The sequence below is a fragment of the Cherax quadricarinatus genome, chromosome 12 (genome assembly GCF_038502225.1).
Source record: "Cherax quadricarinatus isolate ZL_2023a chromosome 12, ASM3850222v1, whole genome shotgun sequence".
Taxonomy (NCBI): Eukaryota; Metazoa; Arthropoda; class Malacostraca; order Decapoda; family Parastacidae; genus Cherax; species Cherax quadricarinatus.
This window is the reverse complement of record NC_091303.1, coordinates 44,746,971-44,774,653: the sequence shown is the minus strand read 5'-3', so window position 1 is coordinate 44,774,653 and position 27,683 is coordinate 44,746,971. Positions and strand designations below refer to the sequence as shown.

At 40.0% G+C, this 27,683-nt stretch overlaps 1 protein-coding gene across 4 annotated transcripts in view; it reads right to left on the bottom strand.

The window, feature by feature from the left end:
- Positions 1-27,683, bottom strand: part of LOC128686671 (unconventional myosin-IXb) — an 857,686-nt gene that overhangs the window by 24,884 nt on the left and 805,119 nt on the right. For 2 of the 4 annotated variants that reach the window (XM_070084324.1, XM_070084326.1), the window contains 2 exons: positions 25,350-25,692; positions 17,862-17,996 (listed from right to left, as the gene is read on the bottom strand). In XM_070084324.1, coding sequence (XP_069940425.1) covers positions 17,862-17,996; positions 25,350-25,692 — 478 coding nt within the window. Of the gene's footprint in view, positions 1-12,153; positions 12,850-17,861; positions 17,997-25,349; positions 25,693-27,683 lie in introns of all 4 variants that reach the window. The other 2 variants (XR_011391908.1, XM_070084325.1) reach the window with 2 other exon arrangements.

Genomic DNA, 27,683 nt, shown 5'->3' with positions numbered 1-27,683 from the left:
TTGTGGAAGTAATATGGTGGGTTTTAGTGCTGGAAAATTTAAACCCATGTGTGGTGGCCCAATTGGAAACACGGTCGACCGCATGTTGGAGAGAAACTGTAATGAGGTGACAGTCAGTGCCTGCACAGAAAATAGTGAAGTCATCAACATAGAGTGATGACCAAATATTTGATGGAAGACTAGAGGCCAAATCATTAATAGCAAGGAGAAAAAGTGTTGTGCTCAGAACACATCCCTGGGGGACACCTTCAGCTTGGATAAAGTCTGGGGAGAGCACATTATTAACCCGAACACGGAAATGTCTATCAGTTAAAAAGTTCTTAAGGAAGGATGGTAGATTGCCTCGGAGGCCTAAGGAGTGGGCTTGAGCCAAAATATTATACCTCCAAGTTGTGTCATATGCCTTCTCAAGGTCAAAAAATATGGCAATAACTGAGTGGTTATTCGCAAAGGCATTACGAACATATGTATCCAAGCATAGTAAGGGGTCTATGGTAGAACATCCCTTACGAAAGCCATACTGACGAGTGGAGAGACTGTTGTGTCTCTCTAAATACCACACTAAACGTCTATTTTCCAGGCGTTCCATCACTTTGCAAACTGCACTGGAAAGAGGAATGGGACGATAGTGGGAGGCTTCATGTCCAGTAGTGCCTGGTTTGCAGAAAGGGAGAACAATGGCAGATTTCCACAGCTGTGGAAGAACTCCTTGTGACCAAATAAGATTGAAAAGGCATAATAGGACTGCAAGGGCTGACTGATGTAAATGTTGTAGCATACGAATATGAATGTCGTCGGGCCCAGCTGCCGATGATCAGCAAGCTGAGAGTGTTGCCTCCAGTTCTTGAAGTGTAAAAGGCACATTATACTGTTCTTCTCTGAGAGAAGAAAAGTCCAAGGGTGCTAACTCTCTGACAGACTTTGAGGAAAGAAACGAGGGGCATAGATGGAGCCCCTGAGAAATACGGACCAGATGATTGCCAATTTCATTGGCAACATCTAGTGGGTTTGCTATATCAACACCGGCAACCCGCAGAACAGGAGCCGGGTCAGGAGAATATTTACCACTCAGTTTTCGTACTTTTTTTCCAGACTGCATTCCTAGAGGAAGCAGAGGTGATGGTGGAGACATAATCTCACCAGCAAGTGCGTTTAGCGTCATGGATGACACGGCGAGCGATCGCAAGCTTTTGCTTAAAATCAAGAAGTCTCTCCATGGTTCTATTGTACCAGTACCTGCCCCATGCAGCGTGTTTCAAACGTACTGCACTAGCACAAGCAGGAGACCACCAAGGCACTCATTTCTGAGAATGGCTGCCCGAAGTTTGGGGTATAGAATGAGAAGCTGCAGTTAAAACGGAGGACGAGAAGAGGTGTAAAAGCTCATCAATGGAGGATGAAGAAGGAACCTCACTAAAAACAGTTAGTTGTGAGTAAAGGTTCCAATTTGCCTGATCAAATTGCCAGCATGGGTTACGAAGAGGTGGTGAATATGAAGGGGAAGTAAGAATGATTGGGAAATGATCGCTGTCATGTAAATCCGGGAGAACAGACCAGGTGAAGTCTAATGCGGCAGAGGAAGAGCAGACTGAGAGATCGATGCAAGAGAGAGTGTGAATCCGAGGATCAAAATGGGTGTGAGTACCTGTATTTAAAACATGGAGGGGGTGGGTGGCAAGAAAAGCCTCTAACTGAATGCCACGGGAATCACAGTGAGACCCCCCCCAGAGGAAATGATGGGCATTAAAATCGCCAAGCAACAGAATTGGTGGTGGTAATGACGAAACAAGAAAGGCAATATCCGAAATAGATAATGCCCGAGAAGGAGAGAGATATAAAGAACAGAGCGTATACCACCTATGCAAGTGGATACGGGCTGCTGTGTAATGCAGCGAAGTACGAACAAATAGCTGATGGTACAGAATATCAGTGCGTAGAAGAAGGGCACTTTCATTAAAGGTCCCATCAGGAAAAGGATCTGAAGAATACAATAAATTATAGCCTGAGGTGGGAGAGATAACAGCAGAGTGTAATTTTGATTCCTGTAAGCAAACACCAACAGGGGAAAACTGGGAGAGTAACATCTGAAGCTCACCCTGATTACCCGAGGCCGCGTATATTCCACTGTAAATAGGCCATGATTGGCAATGATAAAGATACTTGAAATCCGCAGGTAAGGGTTCCTATGGACTAGAGGGGCTAGAAAAGTCCACATGCGGAGGCAACGGAAAACGTTCAAGCAGCGAAAGAATGGTGCGCTGTGAAGAAAGGAGTTGCGCAGATGGAGGAGAGGAGAGAGAAGGAATAGAGGGTGGATCAGTGTCCATTGATGGTTTGGTCTCTGCAATATATTCAGAGATTGCTTCAAGCATTTCGGAATTCAGAGACATCGTATGGGAGACAATATTGGAGATGGTAGGGGGAGGATGAGTAAAGATTGGAACTGTAATGGGCTGTACCAAGGTAGAGGGGGGGGGGCGAAAGGGTGGAGGGAACTGGAGAAGAAGCATGGAAGGGAACAGAAGAGGCAGAAACCTGGGAGGTGGCAGAAGAGGAAGAAACTTGGGAGGGAACAGGGGAGGTAGGTATAGTACGAGGAGGAGGGTGAACCTCTACACTTGTAACAGAGCCAGTGAGAGGGGAAGAACCCGGTACAGAGACAGTGAAGGTAAAATGAGGTGGTGGAAGAAGAGAAGGAGGGGTTAAAGGACCTTTTTTTGACTTCTGAGAAGTAGAGGGACGATTGGGAGGAGGTGTCTTACGAGGTCTCGATACTGAGGCTTGTGAGGGAGAACACGAAGAAGCGAGAACAGACTGAGGCGTTGAAGTAGGGACGTCTGAGCCTAGGACAGCAAAAGAATTAGATAAAGGAGTGACTATGGGAGAGGTAACCACAGAGGAGGCTGCAGAAGATGGGACCCCAGAAGTGGGGGGACGTTTTGAAACACGGGAATAAGAAACACAAGGTAGTTTCCCTTGGAGGCAGAGATGAGAAACTGCCATGGCATAAGGGAGACCTTCTGCCTCTTTGAGGTAACGGATTTCCTGCTCATTTAAGTAGACTTGGCAACGGCGAGAGTACGAAGGGTGAGCCTTATGACAATTAAGGCAAGAGGGAGGTTGATTGCAAGACGTATTAGAATGGTCATCGGCACCACAGACTGGGCATTCGGCTATGGATCTGCAATATTTCGCTGGATGGCCAAATCGCCAGCAATTTCTACACTGTTGCGGTGTAGGGATCACCTTTTGAACTTGTAACCGATGTCCTGCTACATAAACTGAGGATGGGAGTTCACGGCTGTCAAAAGTTAAACGAGCCACAATGCTAGGGTATTGTCTCCGCCCGCGGGCAGGAAGAACATAAGTGTCTACCTTGGGGATTGGGAGATCTTGGAGTTCCAGCTGTTCAAGAATATCATTGCCACATGTCTGGAAATTTTGTTGAACTATGGTATGGGGCAGAATGACAGTACCACTACAAGAATTGAGGGAATGATGTTTTTCAATAGTGACAGGAACAGTATCAATATGGGAAAGAAGAGAAAGATCACGAGCTTGGGTAGCATTCTGTACAGTGATGATGCGCGTACCGCTCTTAAGAGCATGAAAACAAATACAGTGGACCCCCGCATAACGATATTAATCCGTTCCTGAGAGCTCATTGTTATGCGAAATTATCGTTATGCGAATGAATTTTCCCCATAAGAAATAATGGAAATCAAATTAATCCGTGCAAGACACCCAAAAGTATAATAAAAAAAATTTTACCACATGAAATATACATTTTCCTACACACAAAGAGAAGGATACATGCACAATAGTAGAGTAGTACATGCACAATATATATTGTACATGTACTACTCTACTAAATGAAGAATAAATGACACTTACCTTTACTGAAGATGCAGCAATGACTGATGAGACACTGTGTCCTGGGAGTGCCTTTTCCTCCTGAGTACTGTAGTACTGTAGGTCCTGTTTGGCAGGCCTTATCACACTATGTATGCCACTACGATTCTTAAATCTCTCAAACCAACCTTTGCTGGCTTTAAATTCACCAATATGAGCACTAGTTCCAGGCGTTTTTCCCTGTTCACCTGGGTGTTAGTCAACTGGTGTGGGTTGCATCCTGGGAGACAAGATTAAGGACCCCAATGGAAATAAGTTAGACAGTCTTCGATGACACTGACTTTTTTGGGTTATCCTGGGTGGCTAACCCTCTGGGGTTAATTGTTTCTTGGTATTCTCAATAAGCCACACCAACAACGGTGCTACAGCAGCAGCAGCAGCAGCAGCAGCAGCAGCTGACAGTGCTACAGCAGCAGCAGACGATGCTACAGGAGCAGCAGATGGTACTACAGCAGCAGCAGACGGTACTACAGCAGCAGCAGCAGCTGACAGTGCTACAGCAGCAGCAGCATCAGCAGTTGACCATGGTACCACAGTATTTCGATAATATTTCTCACCCTTTTTACCACAGGGTTGGCACTAGAAGCTTTCTTGGGGCCCATGGTCACTTATTTTGCAGATAAAATCACCAAAAACACTGTAATAATACGAAATGTTACGATTGTATGCTTGGATGTTACCGCGGAGGCTGGCTTGTAAACAATGCCACCAGCAGAACGTGAGGCTGGCTCAGGCCGCACATTAGACGCGTCTCGGACGAATAGTGTTGAGCGGGTATTTTAGTGGTATGCGAGGCAAAATCTTAGAGATAAAATGTATCGGTATGCGGATTTAACGTTATGTGATGCCAACGGTATGCGGGGGTCCACTGTATCTTTATCAACATGGTGTAGAAGTGCCTTGCCAATACTGTGGTCGGAAAGATAGGCAGTAGAGGAAGTCGGTCGTAAAGTGAAGAATTTAGTCCATTGTGCAGTCTGAAACTGAGCGTGGAAAGGGAGTGCAGGACGTGTCAATCTTTTCTGAGAAGAACGAGAAGGTGGAGAAGTATCATCAGCAGGTAATTGTTGTTGGCGTTTAGGCGTGGGACCAGAGTTGGTCCGACGTGGAACGAGCCGGCGATTCAAAAATTGCTGCACCGTAGAGGGAGAGCCGGAAGCATAGTCAAAGGAGAGCGGAGGTCAGATAAATCAAAGGAGTCAGCACCAGCAAGAGGTACAGAGGCATGAGGAGTGTCCGAAGAGTGGTCCAAAGACGAGGCGGGGTCAGAACGGGGTGCGGTATCAAGAAGGGGCCTGGGGGTACCAGGTTCATGGACTAGGGCTGCCATGGTTAGGTTACTTCTTTCTTTTTGTTTTTAAGAAAAAAAAAAAAAGAAGAAAAGAAAATAAAAATAAAAAAAGAATAAAAAAAAAGGGGGGACCGGGGAGGGATAGTTCCTAGGAGGAATGAAAGGGCCAGAAATCTCCCTCCGTGTCCAAGAGGACCTCAGCACCGCAAGTAGCGTAGATGCAGCATGGAACCCGTGCCATACCCTACCCATCATGCCAGTAAACCAGCAATCCCGGATAGCAACCTCACATCTGCCGAGCTACCTCGGTGGACAAAAGAGAGGGCGGCCGGATATCTGCCACAAAGCATACCTCCTTCGACCACCACCCCCGGAATCCGAAAGGTGGCTTCCAGAGATACAGCCGTCGCCCGAAAGACACCCAAAGCCACTCTCCGGAATACCGGAGAGGGATCGGGACATCCCCAGGCGATCCAGATTCCACGGCAAACTATGCCACCGCCAAGAACCTCAATGGAATGGGATGGACCCCGGTACCCTTTCCCCTACCTAGGAACTAGCGCGCCTGTGGGAAAAATCCCAAAGGCCAAAAGGAGGAAGGGCAAAAGGGAGGGGTGGGGAGGGGGAGGAGGAAAGGGAAAAGGGGAGGATGGGATAGGGAAGGGGAGATTGGGAGGTAATTAGGTTCGGTCTGAGAAAGGAGATCGACAGGTCTAATTCCTCAGACCAAGAGCCTCTTCACCACGCCAAGGAGCCCCCCTTGAAGAGGCCGCTGCCTCAGCTGATCTACAACAAAGGCCACCATTCCCCACCCACCCACCATACCAGCCTCCACCACCGCAACCTCCACAACCACAGCCTCCACAACCACAACCTCCACAACCACAACCACCTGTCACTGTCCAGTACCCACCAGCAGACCGCACCTGGGATTGGCAGGAAGCTGTCAATTTTGTTCCAAATCCCCACCAGTTTGATGACAGCCAAAGTGGAATATGGTCATCCTGTACACTTGGGAACAATGCCAGTGAACTGGAATGTTTCGAGTTATTCTTTGACGAACCCCTGATGGAAAGTATTGTCATGGAAAGCAACACATACTATGAGTACACCATGGCAAACACAATACTTTCACCAAAATCACGTCTGCACCAGTGGAAGGAGACAACCGTGGCTGAGATGTATCTTTTCTTTGCCACAATAATGCTTATGCCACATGTGTATAAGCACAGTGTGAAATCATACTGGTCAACAGACCACCTGATTGCAACCCCAGGTTTCAGTGATATAATGCCAGTGAATCGATTTGTGCTAATGTTACGTATGCTTCACTTCTCAGACAAAACCAGGCCTGACAGAAACGACAGGTTATATAAGATTAGGCATATGTTTGTGTATCTGAAAGAGAAATTCAATATGTATTTTTATCCCTTCAGGAAGCTTGTAATTGACGAGTCTTTGATTCTGTTCAAAGGAAGACTCTCTTTCAAGCAGTACATACCAAGCAAGAGGAAACACTTTGGTATGCAGTTGTTTGTGCTTTGTGATTGTTACAGTGGTCTGGGATTGGATATTATTGTGTACACTGGAAGTTATACATTGCAAAATACCAGGAAGTTATTGGGCATATCTGATGATGTGGTTAGAACAATGATGGAACCATATCTTGGTAAGGGGCATATATTATATACAGATAACTGGTATGCAAGCCCCACACTCAGTGATTTTTTGCGAGTGAACATGACAGATGTTTGTGGCACAGTGCGTGCAAATCGGAAACATATGCCCAGGTTTGACGCTGGCACTCGTAGAGGTGAGGTGCAGGCGTTTGCTGCCAATGACATCATGGCATTTCGGTGGCATGACAAACGAGATGTCACACTGTTGTCATCAGTTCACCCTAATGAAATGGCAGACACTGGCAGGCAGCATAGAGAAAACAATGAACCCATTCTAAAACCTGCAGCTGTGATGGACTACACCCTCAATATGCGTTCAGTGGACAAATGTGACATGCAAATTGGGTTTGCTGATTGTGTTTGCAAGAGTTATAAGTGGTACATAAAACTCTTTTTCCATCTTCTGGACATTTCCATGCTGAATGCTTATAATATGTATAAGATGAGGACCAGAAACAAACCACCATACGGCAAATTCTGTTTGTCTGTCATCAGACAAATAGTATTCAAGTACCAAGGAACAGCACCTGCAATAGACCGCCCACCAAATTTTCAACAATTTCCTTCTCGTTTGAAGCATGGTGATCACTTCCTGGGAAAACTGCCTGCAACTGCTTTCAAGAAGGCTCGAAAGAGGTGTTACGTCTGTGCACATACAAGAAAACGCCCACAACAACGCAGAGACACTCGTTCTGTGTGTGAAGAATGTAAAACACCACTGTGCACGACACCATGTTTCAAAGACTTCCACAGGCTGCAGAACTTCTAGAAACATTCCCTGTGACTGTATATGTGTATATAAAACATAGAAAAATAGTAATAAACAACATTTCATATCGTTTGTTTGTGCAAATATTTTTTGTAAACAAAACAATGACAACAGTGTTTATGCCCTTATTGTCTAGTATTGAAAAAGAAATAACTTACAAAATACTGATCATACTGGTCTCACAGGCCATAAAAGTTACTTGGAAAAAGAAAAATTAAAAAATAATAGAAATTAGTACATAAGAAAGTAAATAAAAGAATACCGGGTGACGGCAGTCAGCGATGTTGCCACATGGTGCCCCTTTTTTCATCAACTTCACGCCTCCATATCTCAGTAAGTATTGATGGTAAAAATTTTTTGTTTAGCCTATAATGTTCAGTAAAATAAACTCTATTTTTTCATAAGAAAAAATAAATTTTTTTTTTTGAAATTTGGCCGACCCTGAGAACAAGTCTCTGACAGGGCCTGTCGACCCTGAAAGGGTTAAAACAGCGACTGCAGTGTATTTTCGTATGCTATTTATGGTTGTATTCTAGTTTTCCTGGTCTCATTTTATAGAATGGAAGACATATTACAGAAATTGAGATGATTTTGACTGGTTTCACAAAGAAAAGGACCTTGAAATTGAGCTCAAAGTAGCAGAAATGTTCAATTTTTGCCAAAGTTCAAAAGTAAACATATCATGCCATGTGTCCAATACACGTCAACTGGTGATTCTAATATTCTTTCACAAGTGCGCCAATATTATTTATACCATTTCTACGCTAATGCAGTAGACTGCATAACAGTAAATCTTCTATTTTTTGTGAGAATAAAAATTCAAAGCGGAAAGCAAAAGAAATGTAACAGAGGCCTGGGGACGTGACTAATGAACAGAGGAAATGTTATTTTAGTGCCAGGAATGCCTGTCTTGTTTATTCTGGACCCTATTTTGGAAATTGGCATCTTTTGAAATTTGTGTGAAATTGGCAAAATTGCCACTTTCTGACCACTTTACTGGATAGTTAAAATCAGTAAATGGGTGGTTTCTTGTACTCATCCGATAGAAAAAATGGAGTTCTAGCAAAATAATTATGATTTTTGTCGACTGGTACATGGGAATTGGCGAAAAATAGGGCTCAAAGTGGGCAAAATCGCCGATGCATAAACATCATCGATACTGCTAACTTTGCGAGAGCATAATTCCATAAGTTTTCCATCAAATTTCTTACTTTTGGTGTCATTATGATCAGAAAATTATTCTCTATCATTTCATAAGTAAAAATAATTTTTTTTTTTGAAAAATTTCCGACCCTGAGAACAAGTTTAGGAGAGGGCCTGCCGACCCTGAAAGGGTTAAGGGTTCATAACCCAACAAAAAGCTGGTGTGTGGACTATGACCCGCACTCTTCAAAACCTTGATCTTACTTAATATACAAAATGTACACTCATACTACTGTTCCTATTAAATAAATAAATATCAACACATCATCAAAAGCTTGCAATGCTGCAGAAATAGGCAGAATTTCTATGAATAACAGGACTCAGCACCAAGAAGGATGCCAAGTGCCAGAAAATGCAGACAGCATAATAGAGAATATAAGCACAAAGCATATATAAAGCCCATAAACACAACATTAATGATATGTCAATTATTACAAACATGCTGTTAGACTCCAATACGTTTCGTTACAAAAGACTTTAATATTCTGGTTCCAAAAGTATTTGATGCTTATTTGTTGAAATTTTTGTTTCATTATGTAAAATAAAATGGGTCTAGGGGAAGAGGGAAATGAACCTATATTTTCAGAGGTTAAGGCAAAACCCCATAAAGCAAGGCCCTACTATATACACACACCCCTCTAGGTTTTCTTCTATGTATTTTCTTACTAGTTCTTGTTCTTGTTTATTTCCTCTTATCTCCATGGGGAAGTGGAACAGAATTCTTCCTCTGTAAGCCATGTGTCGTAAGAGGCGACTAAAATGTCTGGAGCAAAGGGCTAGTAACCCCTTCTCCTGTCTACATTACTAATTTTAACCCTTTCAAGATTTCCGACGTACTATTACGTCTTATGCACCAGGGTTATTGACGTACTAGGAGGTGCGGGATTGCCAAAACTGTTGTCCAGAGGGCTGAGGAAGGGTTGTTGAGGTGGTTCGGACATGTAGAGAGAATGGAGCGAAACAGAATGACTTCAAGAGTGTATCAGTCTGTAGTGGAAGAAAGGCAGGGTAGGGGTCGGCCTAGGAAAGGTTGGAGGGAGGGGGTAAAGGAGGTTTTGTGTGCGAGGGGCTTGGACTTCCAGCAGGCATGCGTGAGCGTGTTTGATAGGAGTGACTGGAGACAAATGACGTGCTGTTGGAGTGTGAGCAAAGTAACATTTATGAAGGGATTCAGGGAAACCGGCAGGCCGGACCTGAGTCCTGGAGATGGGAAGTACAGTGCCTGCACTCTGAAGGAAGGGTGTTAATGTTGCAGTTTAAAAACTGTAGTGTAAAGCACCCTTCTGGCAAGACAGTGATGGAGTGAATGATGGTGAAAGTTTTTCTTTTCCGGGCCACCCTGCCTTGGTGGGAATCGGCCAGTGTGTTAATAATAAAATAATAATAATAGTACGAGTAAATTCTAGCACCTTCAAATCTAGTGAGAGAAAGCTGGTAGGCCTACATATGAAAGAAGGGGTCTATGTGGTCAGTGTGCACTGTATAAAAAAAAAAATCCTGCAGCACACAGTGCATAATGAGAAAAAAAACTTTGACAGTGTTTTTGGTTTAAAACAGCGACTTTGCAGTGTATTTTCGTATGGTATTTATGGTTGTATTCTAGTTTTCCTGGTCTCATTTTATAGAATGGAAGACATATTACAGAAATTGAGATGATCTTGATTGGTTTCACAATGAAAAGTACCTTGAAATTGAACTCAAATTAGCAGAAATGTTCAATTTGTGAGAATAAAAATTCAAAGCGGAAAGCAAAAGAAATGTAAGAGGGGCCTGGGGACATGACTAATGAACAGAGAAAATGTTATTTTAGTGCCAGGAATGTCTGTCTTGTTTATTCTGGACCTTATTTGGAAATTGGCAAAGTTGAAATTTGTGTGAAATTGCCAATTTCTGACCACTTTATTGGATAGTTGAAATCGGTAAATGGGTGGTTTCTTGTACTCATTCGATATAAAAAATAGAGTTCTAGCAAAATAGTTATGATTTTTGTCAACTAGTACACTGGAATTGGCCGAAAATAGGGCTCAAATTGGGCAAAATCACCAATGCGTAAACATTGTCGAGACCACTAACTTCATGAGAGCATAATTCCCTAAGTTTTCCATCAAAGTTCATACTTTTGGTGTCATTATGATGGGGAAAAGATTCTCTTATCATTTCATAAGAAAAAATAAATTTTTTTTTCCCAAAAAATTTTCGACCCTGAGAACAAGTTTAGGAGAGGGCCTCTCGACCCTGAAAGGGTTAAAAAGAGAGACTTTCGTTTTTCTTTTTAAGTCACCCTGCCTTGGTGGGATATGGCTAGTTTGTTGAAAAAAATATATAAAATTCCAAAATAAACCCTTTTCTGAAACTTTTCCTTGATAATTGCAACAGAACACATTTGCATAAATAACACAAACCCTTTTGGACATCCCCCGTATCCGACTCAACCTGTGCAAAAACACAATGAACAGAAAAGGCTCTAAGCTCTGGAATTCAATGCCTGAAGAACTGAAAGGCCCACTAGCTGTCAGTCAACTCACAACCATTGTTAAAAAACATTTAATCTCCTTAACATAATTTCAACAGCATTACACCATGTCAAACAAAACCAGATGAAATGGCATATTTTTGAAAGTTTTGAAATAGGTTCACTAGCTACCTTTCTTATTGTACATATGACTGTAGTTAACTGCATAAAAAACCCTACTTAATAATCTATGTCTGAATCTCAAGTATTAGGATTAGTTTGCCTGAAATGTATTGCATACCAGTGACTTCATTTGTGCCTAACAATGTTTTATAACATGCAAACTATATTATTTGTACCATATAAATAAAATAATTGGTATTGTATTGCTAAGTGAGTTTATGCTGCTGGTGCCAACCGTTTTTTTTTTTTTTTGCTACCTACAAATATTGTAAGATCATTAGTTTTCTTTTGAGTTTAATTTTCTTCTTTTTAATTCTATTTTTTAAAAAAAGGCTCTTCAAAATGTAGGATTTTTTTTTTCTTCCATATTTTGCCACACACTGAGATTCTTCTTAATCCCATCAGTTCCATGAGTAATGTATCAAGAGCCCTCACTTCACACTAACAGCTGAAATATAGCAATGTCACTCTGCAACTCTCTCTCCAAATATGTTAATGGAGGAGTTGTGTGTTGTATGCTTTCCTCATTGTTTTTGGTCGATTTTTTTTGTGTGCGTGTGTGTTTTGTGTTTTTTTTTGTTTGTTTTGCTTTTGTGTGCTTTTTTTTGTGTATTTTTGTATATTTTTTTTTTTTTGCTTGAGTTTTGTGTGTGAGTAACATTACCTTTATGTAGTTACAGTAGCACTGTTATGCTTGTAGTGTCCAGTCTTCAATGATCTTGTTCACATAATTTTTTTAAAATTTCCAATGGTTAAAGCACTTGCTAATTCCTTTTCTAAGACATTTCAACAATCACTCTATCCGAGAAGTTAAATTTTCTATTCTTTGCACTCCACTTTTTTTTCTTTAATTTGCAATGTTGTCTTCTTGTTTTCCCTGATGCAGCTATTACGATTTTTTTTTTATTTACTTTTTCATGCGCTTTCAAAACCTTACATGTGGTTATCATGTCTCTTTTTCTGCTACCAGCCAACATGGACATCTTTAATGTTTTCAATCTTTCATCACAGTTCATACTGCTCAACTCTGGCACCCATTTTGTTCCTCTTTGAACATTTTCTAACGTGTGTCTTTTAAGGTGTGGTCACCACACAACTGTTTTATATTCCAACTTTCTTCACACATTATCATTCATATATTTGAAAGCCATTCTACAGTTTGCCAGTGTAGCATATGAGTTTGTTTATGATTTTTCAATGACAACTTTTTGTTAATAACTCCTCGATCCCTTTCCCTATTTGATATTTTTAATATTTTGCTACACAGTCCTCATGTGCTCAATGTATCCAGAGCCTCTTGTAGGAATTTAGTCATTTTCATTATTACTTTTACATAAGACACAGTAGTTCTTTATTCCTTCTGGAAAATAATTTATATAAATTAGAAACATTATTGAGTATAGTAGAAAACCTTGTGGTACCCCATTTCTGGTATACTCTTATAACTGTTCACATTTTCCTCTCCAAAAAACAAACAAAAAACTCATCTATTGTCATAACTTACCTATAAGTCTTATAAGTTGCAATTTCCAAATTAGTCTTTCATGGGTATCCCTATTAACCCTTAAACTGTCCAAATGTAGATCTACGTTCACATGCGTAGTGCTCTGAACATAGATCTATGTTTTATTTTATATGCTTTCAACCTTGGCATGATAGGCCTGAGTTGCCTAGACATGACAGAATGGGTCTGTGTACTCAGTGTATGCAGTATGACAAAATCTGGGGATGCCAGGAAAAAATGCACTCTTCATTTAAAAAAAAAAAAAAATTCAGAGTGGTACACAAGTGAACGTAGATCTACGTTTGGTCAACTTAAGTGTTAAAAACTTTCTTAAAGACCAGGTAAATACAATTCAGCCCATCCATCTCTTTCCTGAACAATTTTTGTAACTCTGTCATAATAACAAATTTCATATACAGATGACCATCAATTAATTGAGATCATAATTGGGAAGTACAATGCCTGCACTCTAAAGGAGGGGTTCGGGATATTAGCAGTTTGGAGGGATATGTTGTGCATCTTTATACGTATATGCTTCTAAACTGTTGTGTTCTGAGCACCTCTGCAAAAACAGTGATTATGTGTGAGTGAGGTGAAAGTGTTGAATGATGATGAAAGTATTTTCTTTTTGGGGATTTTCTTTCTTTTTGGGTCACCCTGCCTCGGTGGGAGACGGCCGACTTGTTGAAAAAGAAAAAAAAAAAATAGTTGTCTTCCTGAAAACAGCATTTAATAAAAAATTATCTTAAATGAACTGAAGAACATATGTGAAAATTAGGGTTACATTCATTAACCCCCCAAAAAAGTCAACCAATTTTTTTAAAGCTTTGTAATTTGTTAAAACTCAAAATAATAAAGTTTTCTATTCATTCCATTATGGTTGTTGTTGCTGGTTGATGTGACCCTGTACAGTACCTATACAGGTCCTCCATCACAAATCCGGCAATCAGTTATTTGGTTCCTTCAGTTATTCGACACTAATTTTGGCAAGCATAATTTCAAATTTCCAGGGTCGCCACACCAACCGGCTGGTACTGTTTGGTGGCGCTACTTGCTGCATAAGTCATTCCAATTTCTTTTTCTCCATTTATTGTTTTAACCTGCTTACTTTTAGCCCTAGCCATGGTTCCAATGAATAAAAGAAATGCTTCTCATTATGTTAAGCACCTACACAGAACAGTATCCATTAAAGATAAGGTGGCTTTGAAGCCACTGTCGGTTGTCATGAGCTCAGTCTCATGAGGCAGGAGAATATGCTTTATTATTATGCTAATATCAACACTACAGCTTATTTGCCTATCACAACTGATCTAATATGACATAATAAACAATATAAATCACATAAAACATGTTAAATACTACTGAATGAATAATATTTGGCATAACACCGAGCAGTTCGACAGAGTTACGAAGAGGATATGGTAAACAAATACCATTCTCCTATCCTTGTCTTGGTGGCTTATATTAGAGAAAACGGAGTATAGCACAGGGCTAACTATGATATACACTCGTACTCCACCATAAACCTGAAACAAAAAAGTTATTTTCTCTCTACAGATTATCACACATAGCAGCATATATGTAGAGAACCTAGGATAACCCAAAAAAGTCAACATGGTTTATTTTTAATACCTGGCTTGGGTTAGCCATGTATGTTTTTTGGTAAATATTCGATTCCCAGCCAGGGTAGAAACATTAGGCGTGTTTCTTTACACCTGTTGTCTATGTTTACCCATCACTAAATGGGTACCTGGGTGTTAGTCTATAAGTGGGTGTTATCCTGGGACACTGACCTAATTTTCTTGAAATACTCAGCATAACAAGTACCTTTCTATACAGTAGTATGTCACTGATGTCAGCTAGGCCTGTATACCTTGTACATGTACGTGTAGTAAATAAAGATATTATTATTATTATTATTATATTATAATTTTCTCAGTTGTTTGTTGGGTTATCTTATTCAAACTTGGGCAATGTATGATGGAAAGATACTTCTTCACGTACACCAAAAATGAAAGAAATCAGACCATAAATAGCAGAGTTCACTTCTCAGCCATTAGCGGCCGCTTAGCGGTATATTTTTGTATGGTTGTTAAGGTTATATTCTCATTTTTTCGGTCTCATTTGATAGAATGAAAGATATATTACAGAAATAGATATGATTTTGATTGCTTTCATGACGAAAAGTACCTTGAAATTGCGCTCACAGTAGCGAAAATGTTCTATTCTTTAGCAAAGCTCAGGAGTAAACAAATGATGTCACCGTCCAATACCTGTCCGCCTGCCAGTCTAAATTCCAGTACGGAGTCAAGAATGGATTGACATTATTTATACAATTATTACAATAATGCAGCAGTCTGCATAACAGTAAATCATCTATTTTTTTTTGTGAATAAAAATTCCAAATGGTAAGCAAGAGTAATATAAGAGGGGCCTGTAGCCGTGACTAATGAACAGAGAAAATGTTATTTTAGTGCAAGGAATGTCCGCATTATTTATCCTGGATCCTATTTTGAAATTGGCATCTGTTGAAATTTGTGTGAAATCGGCCAAATTGCCAATTTCTGACCACTTTATTGGGTAGTTGAAATAAGCAAATGAGCGGTTTCTTGTACTCAGTTGACAGACTAGAAGTAAATAAGTTTATTCAGGTATATACAAATACAGTTACATAGATTATCATACATAGCAGTGTATGTATAGAGAACCTAGGATAACCCAGAAAAGTCAGACAAAGTGACTTATTTCCAGTACCTGGCTTGGGCTTGCCATGATTTTTGGTAAATATTTTTTTTTTCTCAGTTGTTTGTTGGGCTATCTCATTGAAACTTGGGCAATGTATGATGGAAGAATGCTTCTTAACGTACAACAAAAATAAAAATGACGGACGATAAATAAGGGAGTTCACTTCTCAGCCATTAGCCGCCTCTTTGCAGTATATTTTCGTATGGTTTTATGGTTGTATTCTCATTTTTTGGACTCATTTGATAGAATGGAAGATATATTACAGAAATAGACATGATTATGATTGCTTTCATGACCTTGAAATTGAACTCAAAGTAGCGGAAATGTTCGATTTTTGCCGATGTTCAATGAACTGTGTAAGTCAAGTTGGTTAATTTTATTAAGTGTATTCTAACCTAACCACTCTGTAATTTGGCAAACTCAGTAATCCGGCACACTACAGGTCCCAATGATGCCGGATTTGTGATGGAGGACCTGTACAAACAAATGACAGGCAGTTCAGCAACTATAACCTGCCTCAACCACAATCATCTACAAACATCAGCCATAAGACAAAATATTTTACTAAATAAATATTTTTTTTTTTTTCAACAAGTCGGCCGTCTCCCACCGAGGCAGGGTGACCCAAAAAAGAAAGAAAATCCCCAAAAAAGAAAATACTTTCATCATCATTCAACACTTTCACCACACTCACACATTATCACTGTTTTTGCAGAGGTGCTCAGAATACAACAGTTTAGAAGCACATGCATATAAAGATACACAACATATCCCTCCAAACTGCCAATATCCCAAACCCCTCCTTTAAAGTGCAGGCATTGTACTTCCCATTTCCAGGACATAATACCCACCATAATATGAGTGCAAGCTATTGCTGTGTCACTCTTGCTACTGTTAAATTAACTATCAAAATACTTTTGTAAGTCTTCTTTCTTTCAACACACTGGCCATATCCCACCGAAGCAGGGTTGCCCAAAAGGAAAAAGGAAAGTTTCTTCTTTTACATTTAGTAATATATACAGGAGAAAAGGTTACTAGCCCCATGCTCCTGGCATTTTAGTCGCCTCTTACAACACGCATGGCTTACGGAGGAAGAATTCTGTTCCACTTCCCCATGGAGATAAGAGGAAATAAACAAGAACAAGACCTAGAAAGAAAATAGAAGAAAACCCAGAGGGGTGTGTATATATATGCTTGTATATGTATGTGTAGTGTGACCTAAGTGCAGGTAGGAGCAGCAAGACGTACCTGAAATCTTGCATGTTCATGAGACAGAAAAAAGGACACCAGCAATCCTACCATCATGTAAAACAATCACAGGCTTTCGTTTTACACTCACTTGGCAGGACGGTAGTACCTCCCTGGGCGGTTGCTGTCTACCAATCTACTACCTAGAACTTTTGTAAATATAACCTAATATATATTTCATTTGAATAAAAAATTAAAATAAAGCATCATTTCCCAAACATTTTCAATAATAAAGAGAATAAGAAGCAGGGGGTAGTGTTAGGCTCATGCTATGGTAACAGTTAACATCAACAAGAATAACCCTCTCACACGTCTTTGTCTATTTATCACAAAATATGTGTGCCAACTAAACTGCTGCACAAATATATATACAGTACATACTGTATACATATTATATCCAACTTCCTTTCATGTTTTAACTTTATGCAAATGAAGAGAAGCAGAGGATAGACATATAGTGGTGGTAGTGGTCTCTCTCAAACAGGTGTTACATGTAGAACTTGTCAACTCAGAATATGCAAGCCATTTATTTACCAAATAATAAAAATTTAATAAGTAAATTATACAAAGAACAGAAGGGCCAAGCTTTATGGCATTTCGCTAATGTGAACATATCAAATTACAGTAGATCTTTATACATGTATTACACTGTCGTTACATTCCTGAAAAAACTGTGTTGGATAAATTGAAGAACTTATGGGAAAAATAGGGTTACTTTCCTGGGAGCCCCAAAAAAGCCAAACGACTTTCTTTTTTAAACCTCCAGATCTTAAAAAATAAAAGTGAATATGTAATTGTTGTTCATTGTCGTGATGTATTATGCTGTTTTTACTGCTTAAGACTACAAATTCAACAGAAATAATAGTATTTCTTACCTTCAAATGTGGGTGCTGGTGTTTGCCGGTGATTGTGAAGAGAGTGGAGAGTTATGCTGTGGCCCTTCTGGGCTGAGGTGGATGGTAGAGGTTCTGGTACTGAAGTCGATGGTTGTACTGGAGTTCGCATAAATTCTGTAATGGATTTCTTGGCTATTTTACCCTGCAGTACATTATACAGGTGACAGTAAGGTATCAGCTGTTCTAGACACCGTGTCTGAGCACTGCTTCTAGATTTGAGAGGATCCTCTTCAGTGAGAAAGTCTAACTTTAAGTCAGTAAAGTCATGTCAGTAAGTCAAGTCAAATCAGTCAAGTTAGTAAGTCAGTCAAGTCAATCAGTCAGTTATTCATCACACAAACTCATATAGTATTTACCACATTCTTTTTAAGTGTACAAACTGAAGCTTCATTAACCCGTAAATGGTCCAAACGTATATATACGTTCATATCGCTAGTGCCCCGAACATATATACATGTTTTATTTTTCCTGCCTCCAAATTTGGCACTACTGGCCTGAGATGCCTGGTCAGCATAGAATGGGTCTTTACACTCAGTGTGCACTGTATTAAAAAATCTGGGACCACTTAGTACCTTGTGGGAGCACCAGTTCAAATGAGCGCCAGCTAGAGGAAAACAGCGCGGCAAACACCTAGGATTCACTGATTTCATGTAGTATTAACTCTCCCATTTTAAGAGGAAAGTGATGTTGACCCCGAGTTTAGTGGCTTTGAGGTGGATATGGCCATAAGTGGTCGAGGAAATATAAAAAACCTCGATAATAACCCACATGCAACATTTGTGCAACACCCTTTCAGAATGTCTTATAACCCATGCCCTAAGTAAAGAGAAACAATTCTGGAACTTATAATACGTGGCTGGCTGGCTGGCTGGCTCTGTCTCCATCTGTCTGTCTGTATCTATATCTATCTCTGTCTTTGTCTATCTGTCTATCTTTGCCTGTCTCTGTCTATCTCTTTCTGTCTTACAGGTACACATAAATACAATTATACATAGTGTAAATTACCTAGGATAACCCCAAAAAACCCAGACAAACTGCTATACTCTGCTTGTAGATATAATGAATAAACATGAAGTTGTGTGGCTCTCTCTGAGACGGAGAGCTAGACGGAGAAGAGAGACAGACAGACAGACAGACATCTTTATGAGTAACAGTGAAAACAAATAAAGCAGGGCCAACACTCATCAAATGTCACCATGTATCTTATCTTGTCTCATCACTGCACCCTTGCGTACGCTCATCAAATGTCACCACTTATCTTATCACTGCACTGTCAGCCATGAACTGACACTTGTCTTACATCATGCTTCAAGGGAACTTATTATTCTTATTCTTATTATTCTTCTTACTATTCTTCTTCTTCTTCTTCTTCTTCTTATTATTATTATTATTATTATTATTATTATTATTATATAATCCCAAGTATCCAAAACATTGCTGGGACCTATAAATACTTTGTATCTACAGTGGAACCCCGAGTTCTGGCCACCCTGAGTATCGGCTGCTTCAAGTTTCGACAACTTTTTTCGGCTAAATTTTCTCTCAAGTTTTGGCCATTGCCCAGTGTTTTGGCCAGCGTACTAGACCTGTCCACCTGCCCATGCCTGCGTGCCTCCCCGCACAGGCGTCGTGAGCCAGTCTAGCTTTGTTTATCCTTGAGTGAACATTACCCTGAGCGCTCATCCAAACATTTCACAATAAATTGTGTTTAGTGCTTGTTTATTGATTGTGACTGAGAAATAAGCCACCATGTACCCAAAGAAACTTCATAGGGGCAGTGAGGCAGTGGTTGAGGCAGTGGTGGAGGCAGTGGTTGAGACAGTAGTTGAGGCAGTGGCTGAGGCAGTGGCTGAGGCAGTGGCTGAGGCAGTGGTTGAGGCAGTGGTTGAGGCAGTGGTTGAGGCAGTGGTGGAGGCAGTGGTTGAGGCAGTGGTGGAGGCAGTGGTTGAGGCAATAATAAGTCCTCCCTCTCTCCTCCTCCCTATCTTCCAGATGCCAACAAGAGTCTTCAATAAAGGTATGTAAATGCGATTTTAAATGTTTATTTATGTATTGTATTACTCATCTAATACTATATGTATGTTTTAATTACTAGATGTATGTTAAATAACAAAAAAAAGGCACAATACAGTGACTGGAACGATACACAAATAACCCGCACATTAATTTCTTCTCACCCAAACTCTCTACTCCTGGGAGCTCTTCTGTCCTCTGCCTTCCCTACATTTCCGGTCTTTCTAATCTCAACAATTCTCTCTGTCCCTTAGACATCAAGCTTACTTTCCGCCAGACTAACACTCTTCGCACTAATCTCATTCATACCTCTCCTCCCTCTACAGATGTTCCTGGTGTCTACTCTATTTCTTGCTCCTCCTGTCCTCTTCAATACTTTGGAGAAACTGGCCGATCTCTTTCTGACAGACTTAGGGAGCACAAAAATAGTGTTAGGCTTGCCGACACTAACAATGCTCTTTTCTGTCACGTCAGAGATCACAGCCATCCTATAGACTGGTCTTCTGCTAAAACTGTCTTCCCTACTTCCAACTTTAACAGTCGCCGTCTTGTTTAATCCTCTCTAAAACACAACTTTCCTTGTATGAATCTTAGTCCTGGCTTCTGTAGATGCCTTCCTCTCCCACTACATTGTAAAATGCTCCAAACTTCAGAACACCCGTGACTTAATCTGATTCCTCATTTTTTCTTCTTCTCCCTCTTCCCCTTTCCTATTTTTTTTTTTTTGTCTTTCTTCCGTCGCGTATTTCTGTTCCTTCATTATTTATTTCATCACTTCCCCTTCCCCCACCTCTGTGCACTTGCTCTCCCTCTGTGGGCACCTAGCTCCCATGCAGTGCTCCCCTTTCTTTATATTTGACTGGCTCCTCCTCCTTAATTCCCCACTACTACTACCACTACTACTACTACTACTACTACTACTACTACTACTACTACTACTACTAATACTACTACTACTACAACCACTACTACTACTACCACCACTACTACTACCACTACTACTACTACCACTACTACTACCACTACTACTACTACTACCACTACTACCACCACTACTACTACCACCACTACTACTACTACCACTACTACTACCACTACTACTACCACCACCACCACTACCTCTTCCTGCCTATATATTGCTGTCCTGCTCCACTTCTGGTTAGTGTGACTTTGTAAATGGTCCAAGTCGGACCGAAACGTCGTCGTAAGCTCCTCTCTTCTATGTGCGGGTTATTTGTGTATAGATATATGTTAAACTATATTCTTTAAAAAATGTATTTTTTTGTGAATATTTTTGTGGGTCTGGAATGGCTTAATTGTATTTACATTATTTCTTATGGGAAATATTAATTCAACTTTCGGCTGTTTCGAGTTTAGGCCTAGCTCCTGGAACGGATTAAGGCTGAAACTCGGGGTTCCACTGTATTCCAAGACAATAGTAAATGACCAAGGCAGGTGTAAATGTGCACCTGTCAGTGTGTTTGTGACAATTCGAGTACAATTTCAGTACCTAACATTAGTGTCAGAACAAAGATTGGTTATGAAATGACAAGAACTACTATAAATTGTAATTATCAGAACATAAAAATTATTAAAAATATATAAAAATGAGAAAAAAGGGTATATAGACAACACTTCTGCAAGTGGCAGGACTCAATGTTGCCGTTGGGTGAGCATCCAGTGCCAACTTCTCAGCCTCATATCTCGGTAAGTACTGACCCTAAATTTTTTTTTTTATCCTATAACACTTAGAACATACATATACTCTGGACCGTTTATGGGTTAAGGCCATAGGCTCTCTTTCGTCTAATACAGTAGGGCCCCACTTTATGGCATTCCGCTAATATGGACATTTCAAATTATGACCAAAACTATCTATACGGCTTCCCCACCTGATTTTGTAATATGGTCACAGTAGGCCAGATGGTTTAACATTCTCTGTGAGCATAATTCTCCATTATATCTGGAAACTTCCAAAATTTCAAGTATTTTAAAGTTATTTCATATTTTATATATACTACAGTGATATCTTGACTTATGAGTGCCCCAACTTATGAGTTTTCCGAGTTACAAGACGTCGCTCGGTCGATTTTTTGCTTTGAGTTGCGAGTCAAAATCCGAGTTACGAGCAAGCTTCAGATATGCCGCCACTTGCAGGAGAGAGGAAATATTAAAAACTTCGATAATAACCAATGTGTAACATCCTTTCAATTCTGACAGCACTGGTAGTGTCATCCTGCCAGAATGTTCTATAACATATGCCCTAAATAAAGAGAAACAATTCTGGAACGTGTAATACGTACATGTTCAGCAGGCTGCCTGGTTGGGTGGTTGGCCAGCTGGCTGGCTGATTTGCTATGGCTGTCTCTATCTCCTTCTGTCTGTCTCTGTCTATCTCTGTCTCTACCGCACAGGTACACATAAATACAGTTATACATAGTGTAAATTGCCTAGGATAACCCAAAAAACCAGACAAAGTGCTATACTATGTTTGTAGATAGAAGGCATAATAAGCATGACTGGCAAGTAATACACATTTTCACTTGTTCAGGTATCAGACGTGACTGACTCTGCATCGTGAGTAACACCTGTTGGCTCATGAGCGGCTCTCTCTCTGAGACAGAGAGACAGGAAGACAAACACAGGCAGACAGACAGATAAACAGAGACAGAGATAAACACAGAGCTAGACAGACATATAGAAACAAATAAGACAGAAACAAACAGATAGACAGACATGTTTATTCCTAACAGTGAAAAATAAATCTAAGGCAGTGCACAATCATCAAATGTCACTCCATGAGTGACACTCCACTGGTAGTGGAGTGACAGACAGACAGAAACAAACAGAAAAGATAGATAGATAAGATAAAGTTTATTTCTTTGTAAAGGTTACAATGTGTAATTACAATTTTGATTTGCTAAGTACAAAGACAGCCACTATCATGCCGGGGCATTTTGGGCAGACTAATCCTAATACACAGTAGCTAATTAAAACTAGACAAGATAATAAGAACATAGTAACTATACTTAAAGCTAGACAAGAAGTAGTGGTTAACTGTTTACAAACTTATTTAAACTTAATACAAATGTGAGGAAGTAAGGTGGAGTAAGGTTCTGTAAAATAATCTTGAAATTGCACACAAAATCTATATTACAAGTAATGGTTCAGGTGGTAATATTTTATGAATTGGCAGAATTAAAAGCCTAGAGGTCACAAAATAAAACTAATTAGCAGATGTTTTGGTTGATCTGGTTAATATTGAGAGATAAGATGACTTTTTAGCAAAGTCCTAAATTTAAAAATTGTCAGGGGATCCTTGACCTGTTCCAGTAGCGAGTTCCAGAGCTTTGGGCCCTTTTATGTGTATAGTGTTCTTGCATAGCGAGAGACTGACTCAAGGGATGTTGAAAAGTGACTTATGCCTTGTATTGTGACTGTGCATTCTATTGTAACTGTCAAAGAGTAGCTTTAGTGGAGGGTTTACAGTGGAGTTTAATGTTCTGTATATGTAGTAGGCATAATAATATGAGTGTATGTCTTGTATATTTAGCAAGCTCAGTCTTTTGAAAAGTGGTGGGGTGTGCTGTCTAGCACAGGAGCTGGTTATCACCTGCACAACAGCTTTTTGTTGGGTTATTAAGGGTCTAAGGTAGTTGGCTGTGGTTGAGCCCAGGCACAAATACCATAGGTGAGGTAAGGATATATTAGAGAGTGGTAAGGAGTGTCGTTTGTGGTACATAGTATTGTGTCTTGGAAAGGATTCCTACTGATTTGGAAATTTTCTTGGCTATGTGATGGGTGTGGGACTGAAATTTAAGATTACAGTCAAGGAGAAGACCTAGAAATTTGCCCTCCGTGTGTCTTGATATGATATGGGGGAACGAGACATGTTTATGTCCTTTGAATTTGTATCGATAAAGCCACTGGATGGTGAAATGTCTACAATAAAGATACCCAGATGTTGCACATGTCTAATTCTTCCTCTTGTTGGTAATGTATACCATTCATTTCCAACCTTTCTCAGACATATATCTGTCCAACCTATTTAAAGTTACTCAAAGTTTTAGTTTCAATGATCAAAGGGTGATGGGAGGGATGGGGAAGGGGAAATAAGGCAGTCAGAGGAGGGAAGACTGATAGAGAGGCAGAAGGGTAGAGAGGTGGGAAGGAAGAAAGAAAGAGAGGCAGAAAGGGAGGAAGGCAGAAAGGCTTCTTCATTTGAGTACAGAAGAGTTAACAGAAGCAGTAGAGATGTGAAGATGATGTAATCAATCCATCACCCTTGAAGGTGTAGTTTAGAGGAAGTCAGTCCCTCAGTCTGAAGAAGAGTTTTGCTCCACAGTCTGGAACAATGTGAAGTTGAAGCAACAGTAAGGAGACTTCTTCTACTAGTAAACTGCACTTCACCTTTCAACTGTAAGTCTCCGTACTGTTGCTTCAACTTCACACTGTCCCAGACTGTGAAGCAAAACTCTTCTTCAGGATGAGGGACTGACTACCTCTAAATTGCATCTTCAAGGGTGATGGACTGATTACATTGTCTACATATCTCTACTGCTTCTGCTAGCTCTTCTGTTCTCGAGTGAAGAAGCCTGCTGTGTAGGCAAAACGTTATGGAATAATATACTTAACTGTTGCACATATGTCTTACTTAACACCCTGTCGGTTTTGTCTTTCAGCAGAAAGTGAGAAGCAGAAAGACAGAAAGGGAGAGAGGCAGAAAAGAGTACAGAAAGGGAGAGAGGCAGAGAGGGAGGGAGACAGGTAGGCAGAAAGAAAGGCAAGAAGGGAGGCAAGCCCTGTCTTACCCTGATCTGCTTTAAATATAGTTAAGAAAAATATGAGTGAGAGGGATTGGATTTGAATAAGATTTGCCTAGCATGGACCAGAAGGCCTACTGAAGTGCCTCTCTAGTCTTGTGTCATATAATGGTTGGGTATGAGTAAGACATGCCTAACATGGGAAGGAAGGACTACAGCAGTGCTCCTCTAGTCTTATGTCATGTAATGGGTGGGTATGAGTAAGACCTACCTAGCATGGGTCAGTAGGTCTACTGCAGTGATCTTTTATTTTTTTTAATCAACTGTTACATTTTGGCTAAAATATATTTTGAATTAGACCTTTTTGACCTCTTTTAAAGTCCCTCAAGCACTAGGACAGAATTACCCATGAGATATATAAAAAATTAAGGATATATTGGCAAAATATCAGGGGATGACTTATACTGTACATAATCAGTACAGCAGACAGATTTTTGTTATTTTGGTGCCATTACACTTGCAAAAAATATTCTTTCATACATGATTTAAAAAAAAAAATGGATAGAAAAGGGGCTTTAAATTTTAGGTGTGCCAAAAGCTTAAGGGTTAAGTGTACAAGTATTTATGTGCACATTCACACAATGAAATTTTTATTCTTTAACAATAATAAATACCCTGTTTCACATTTTACCTGATAAAGAAAGTGAATCTGATTCTTCGCCACAGCCACTTTCTCTGAATCCCCCAACAAACGAGGAAGATGCAGCAGGAGTGGCTGGAGTTCCAGGAATGTCCTCTAAAGATCCAGCTCGAGACATATCCGTGGAGAGAAGGTCTTCCTCTGAGCTCACTCTTACAAGAGTTGGCAACTGCAACTCTAATCGCATGCGAGTATCACGAAGATTTTCCAACTTTTCCTCTAGATCGTGCTCACAAGGATCAGACAGAGTAGATCTCACTGAAGAAGTTGAGGTTCGTGGTAATGTTGAAACTGTTCCTTCATTTTGGGAAGTTCCACTACGATGAATCTGAGGCTGCAAAAAATATAATAAATGCTGAATACTGTAGCAAACTTAAAAATATACAAAATCATACAGTCATATATATTTAAGTCATGTTGAGTCAAAAGCATTTAGGAGATAAAGAAATCTTATTTATCTATAGCTATTCTGTTCTTGAATTTACTAATTATTTTGAGAGTTAAGGCCAGCAACTGATGAAATGGTTTCCATTCATACAGCTGAAACCTTCAGACAAAACAAATGACCAATTCAAAGTCTGAAGGTGAAAGGTCACAGTTAAACCACTACTCCTACTCTTCAATGTTCAACAATTTATTTTTTACACTGGAAGATGTGTGATATGAAATGACTTCTAACAGTGTATAATGTATATTTATAGTCAACAAATTGAAAAATATTCACACCTAGTGTTTGAACTATTTACTGCAAGCACATTATAGTATTACATTATATTATTTTTAGGTAGTAGGTTGATTAGACAGCAACCACTCAGGGAAGTATTACTGTCTTACCAAATGAGTGTAAGACAGAAACCGGTATTTGTTTTACATGATTGCAGTAGTGCTTTTCTCTGTCTCATAAACATGTAAGATAACAGATATATCTTGCTACTTTTGCTTACAATTAGGTCACAGTACACATATATGTACACATTTATGTATACACACTCATCCGAGTTTTCTTCGGTTTTTCTCAATAGTACTTGTTCTTATTTTCCTTTCATATCCAAGAGGAAGTGGAATAAAAAATTTTCCTCTGTAAACCATATATGTTGTAAAAGTCAACTAAAATGCCAGGAGCAATAGGCTAATAACCCCTTGTCCCATACAGCTTACTAAAAATAAAAATAAAGATATTATCATTATTATCATATTATTACATTCATAAGCAGCTTTTAACCCACAAAGGTCATACAGTGCCTGGGGGAAAGGGAGGCATTCAGGTTAGATTCAAGGACAGAGACATCAGGTTCAATTCCTTTGAGCAAGAGCTGTTCACCAGCATCAAGGAACCTCCAGCACTGTGAGGGAAAAGTTCAATAGATAGGAGTAGATATAGTAACGATAGTTTCATTACCGGCTACTAGTTAAGGTAGGGTAAGTCAAGCTCCCGCCTTTTCTCCCCCACCCCTAAAGTGATAGTTTGATTGCCGGCTGCTTGTTAACGTAGGGTCAGTCTAGCTCCCGCTATCCCTTCCCCTCCCTCTTCCACCCCACCCCCCCCGAAAGGTGACGTGTGGGGCTCTGGTCAAACAGTAAATCACTCGACTCACAGCTCCCAACACTACTGTAAGTACATGCCTGCCTTGTATTCTAGTGGATTTATTGGTTAAAAGCTTCACTTTTTACCGGTAATAAACTTAGTCCTTTCAGTCTTGCTCTAGGTTGACTGTTGTAATAATCACCACATCTTTTGAGTAATGTACACTGCCATGGAGAGTGATTATTTAAGCAGTGGGTAACCTGTCTATCTTTTCAGCTTGGATGACAGTGAGGGTCACCTGTCAATCAACGAGCAGAACAGGAGAAGGACTAACGTCCTGGAGACGTCCCCATTTTGTATTGAACTACCTGTGCACCTGTATGAAATTGCAGGACGTAACCCCACATCATTGCAGCGGTAAAGAACCTGCTTTCCTGTCATCGGGATAATAATCACGGCGATTCTCTGTGAAGAACTAGCCAGTGGTGGTCACAAACACCTGCGACCCCCCCCCCCATCATCAGCAACGGCTACGATTTCAACAACAGTGTCACCAACACCAGACACCCCTATTAGCGTTGAATTCAGTTATCATTTATATTTTTCATTTTTTATTTTCTTTAATGTAGGATTAATATTTCATATTTAAGTGTTTTATATTTTATATTTTCTATATAATAAAGTGTTTATGTTTGTCTGTTATTATTTCTTTTTCTATTCACTAATTTTCCTGAGGAGGGGCCAGCCTGGGTAATACAGTCTGAAGTTGTTACAGGGCTGAGTAAGCCTTCACAAGTGGC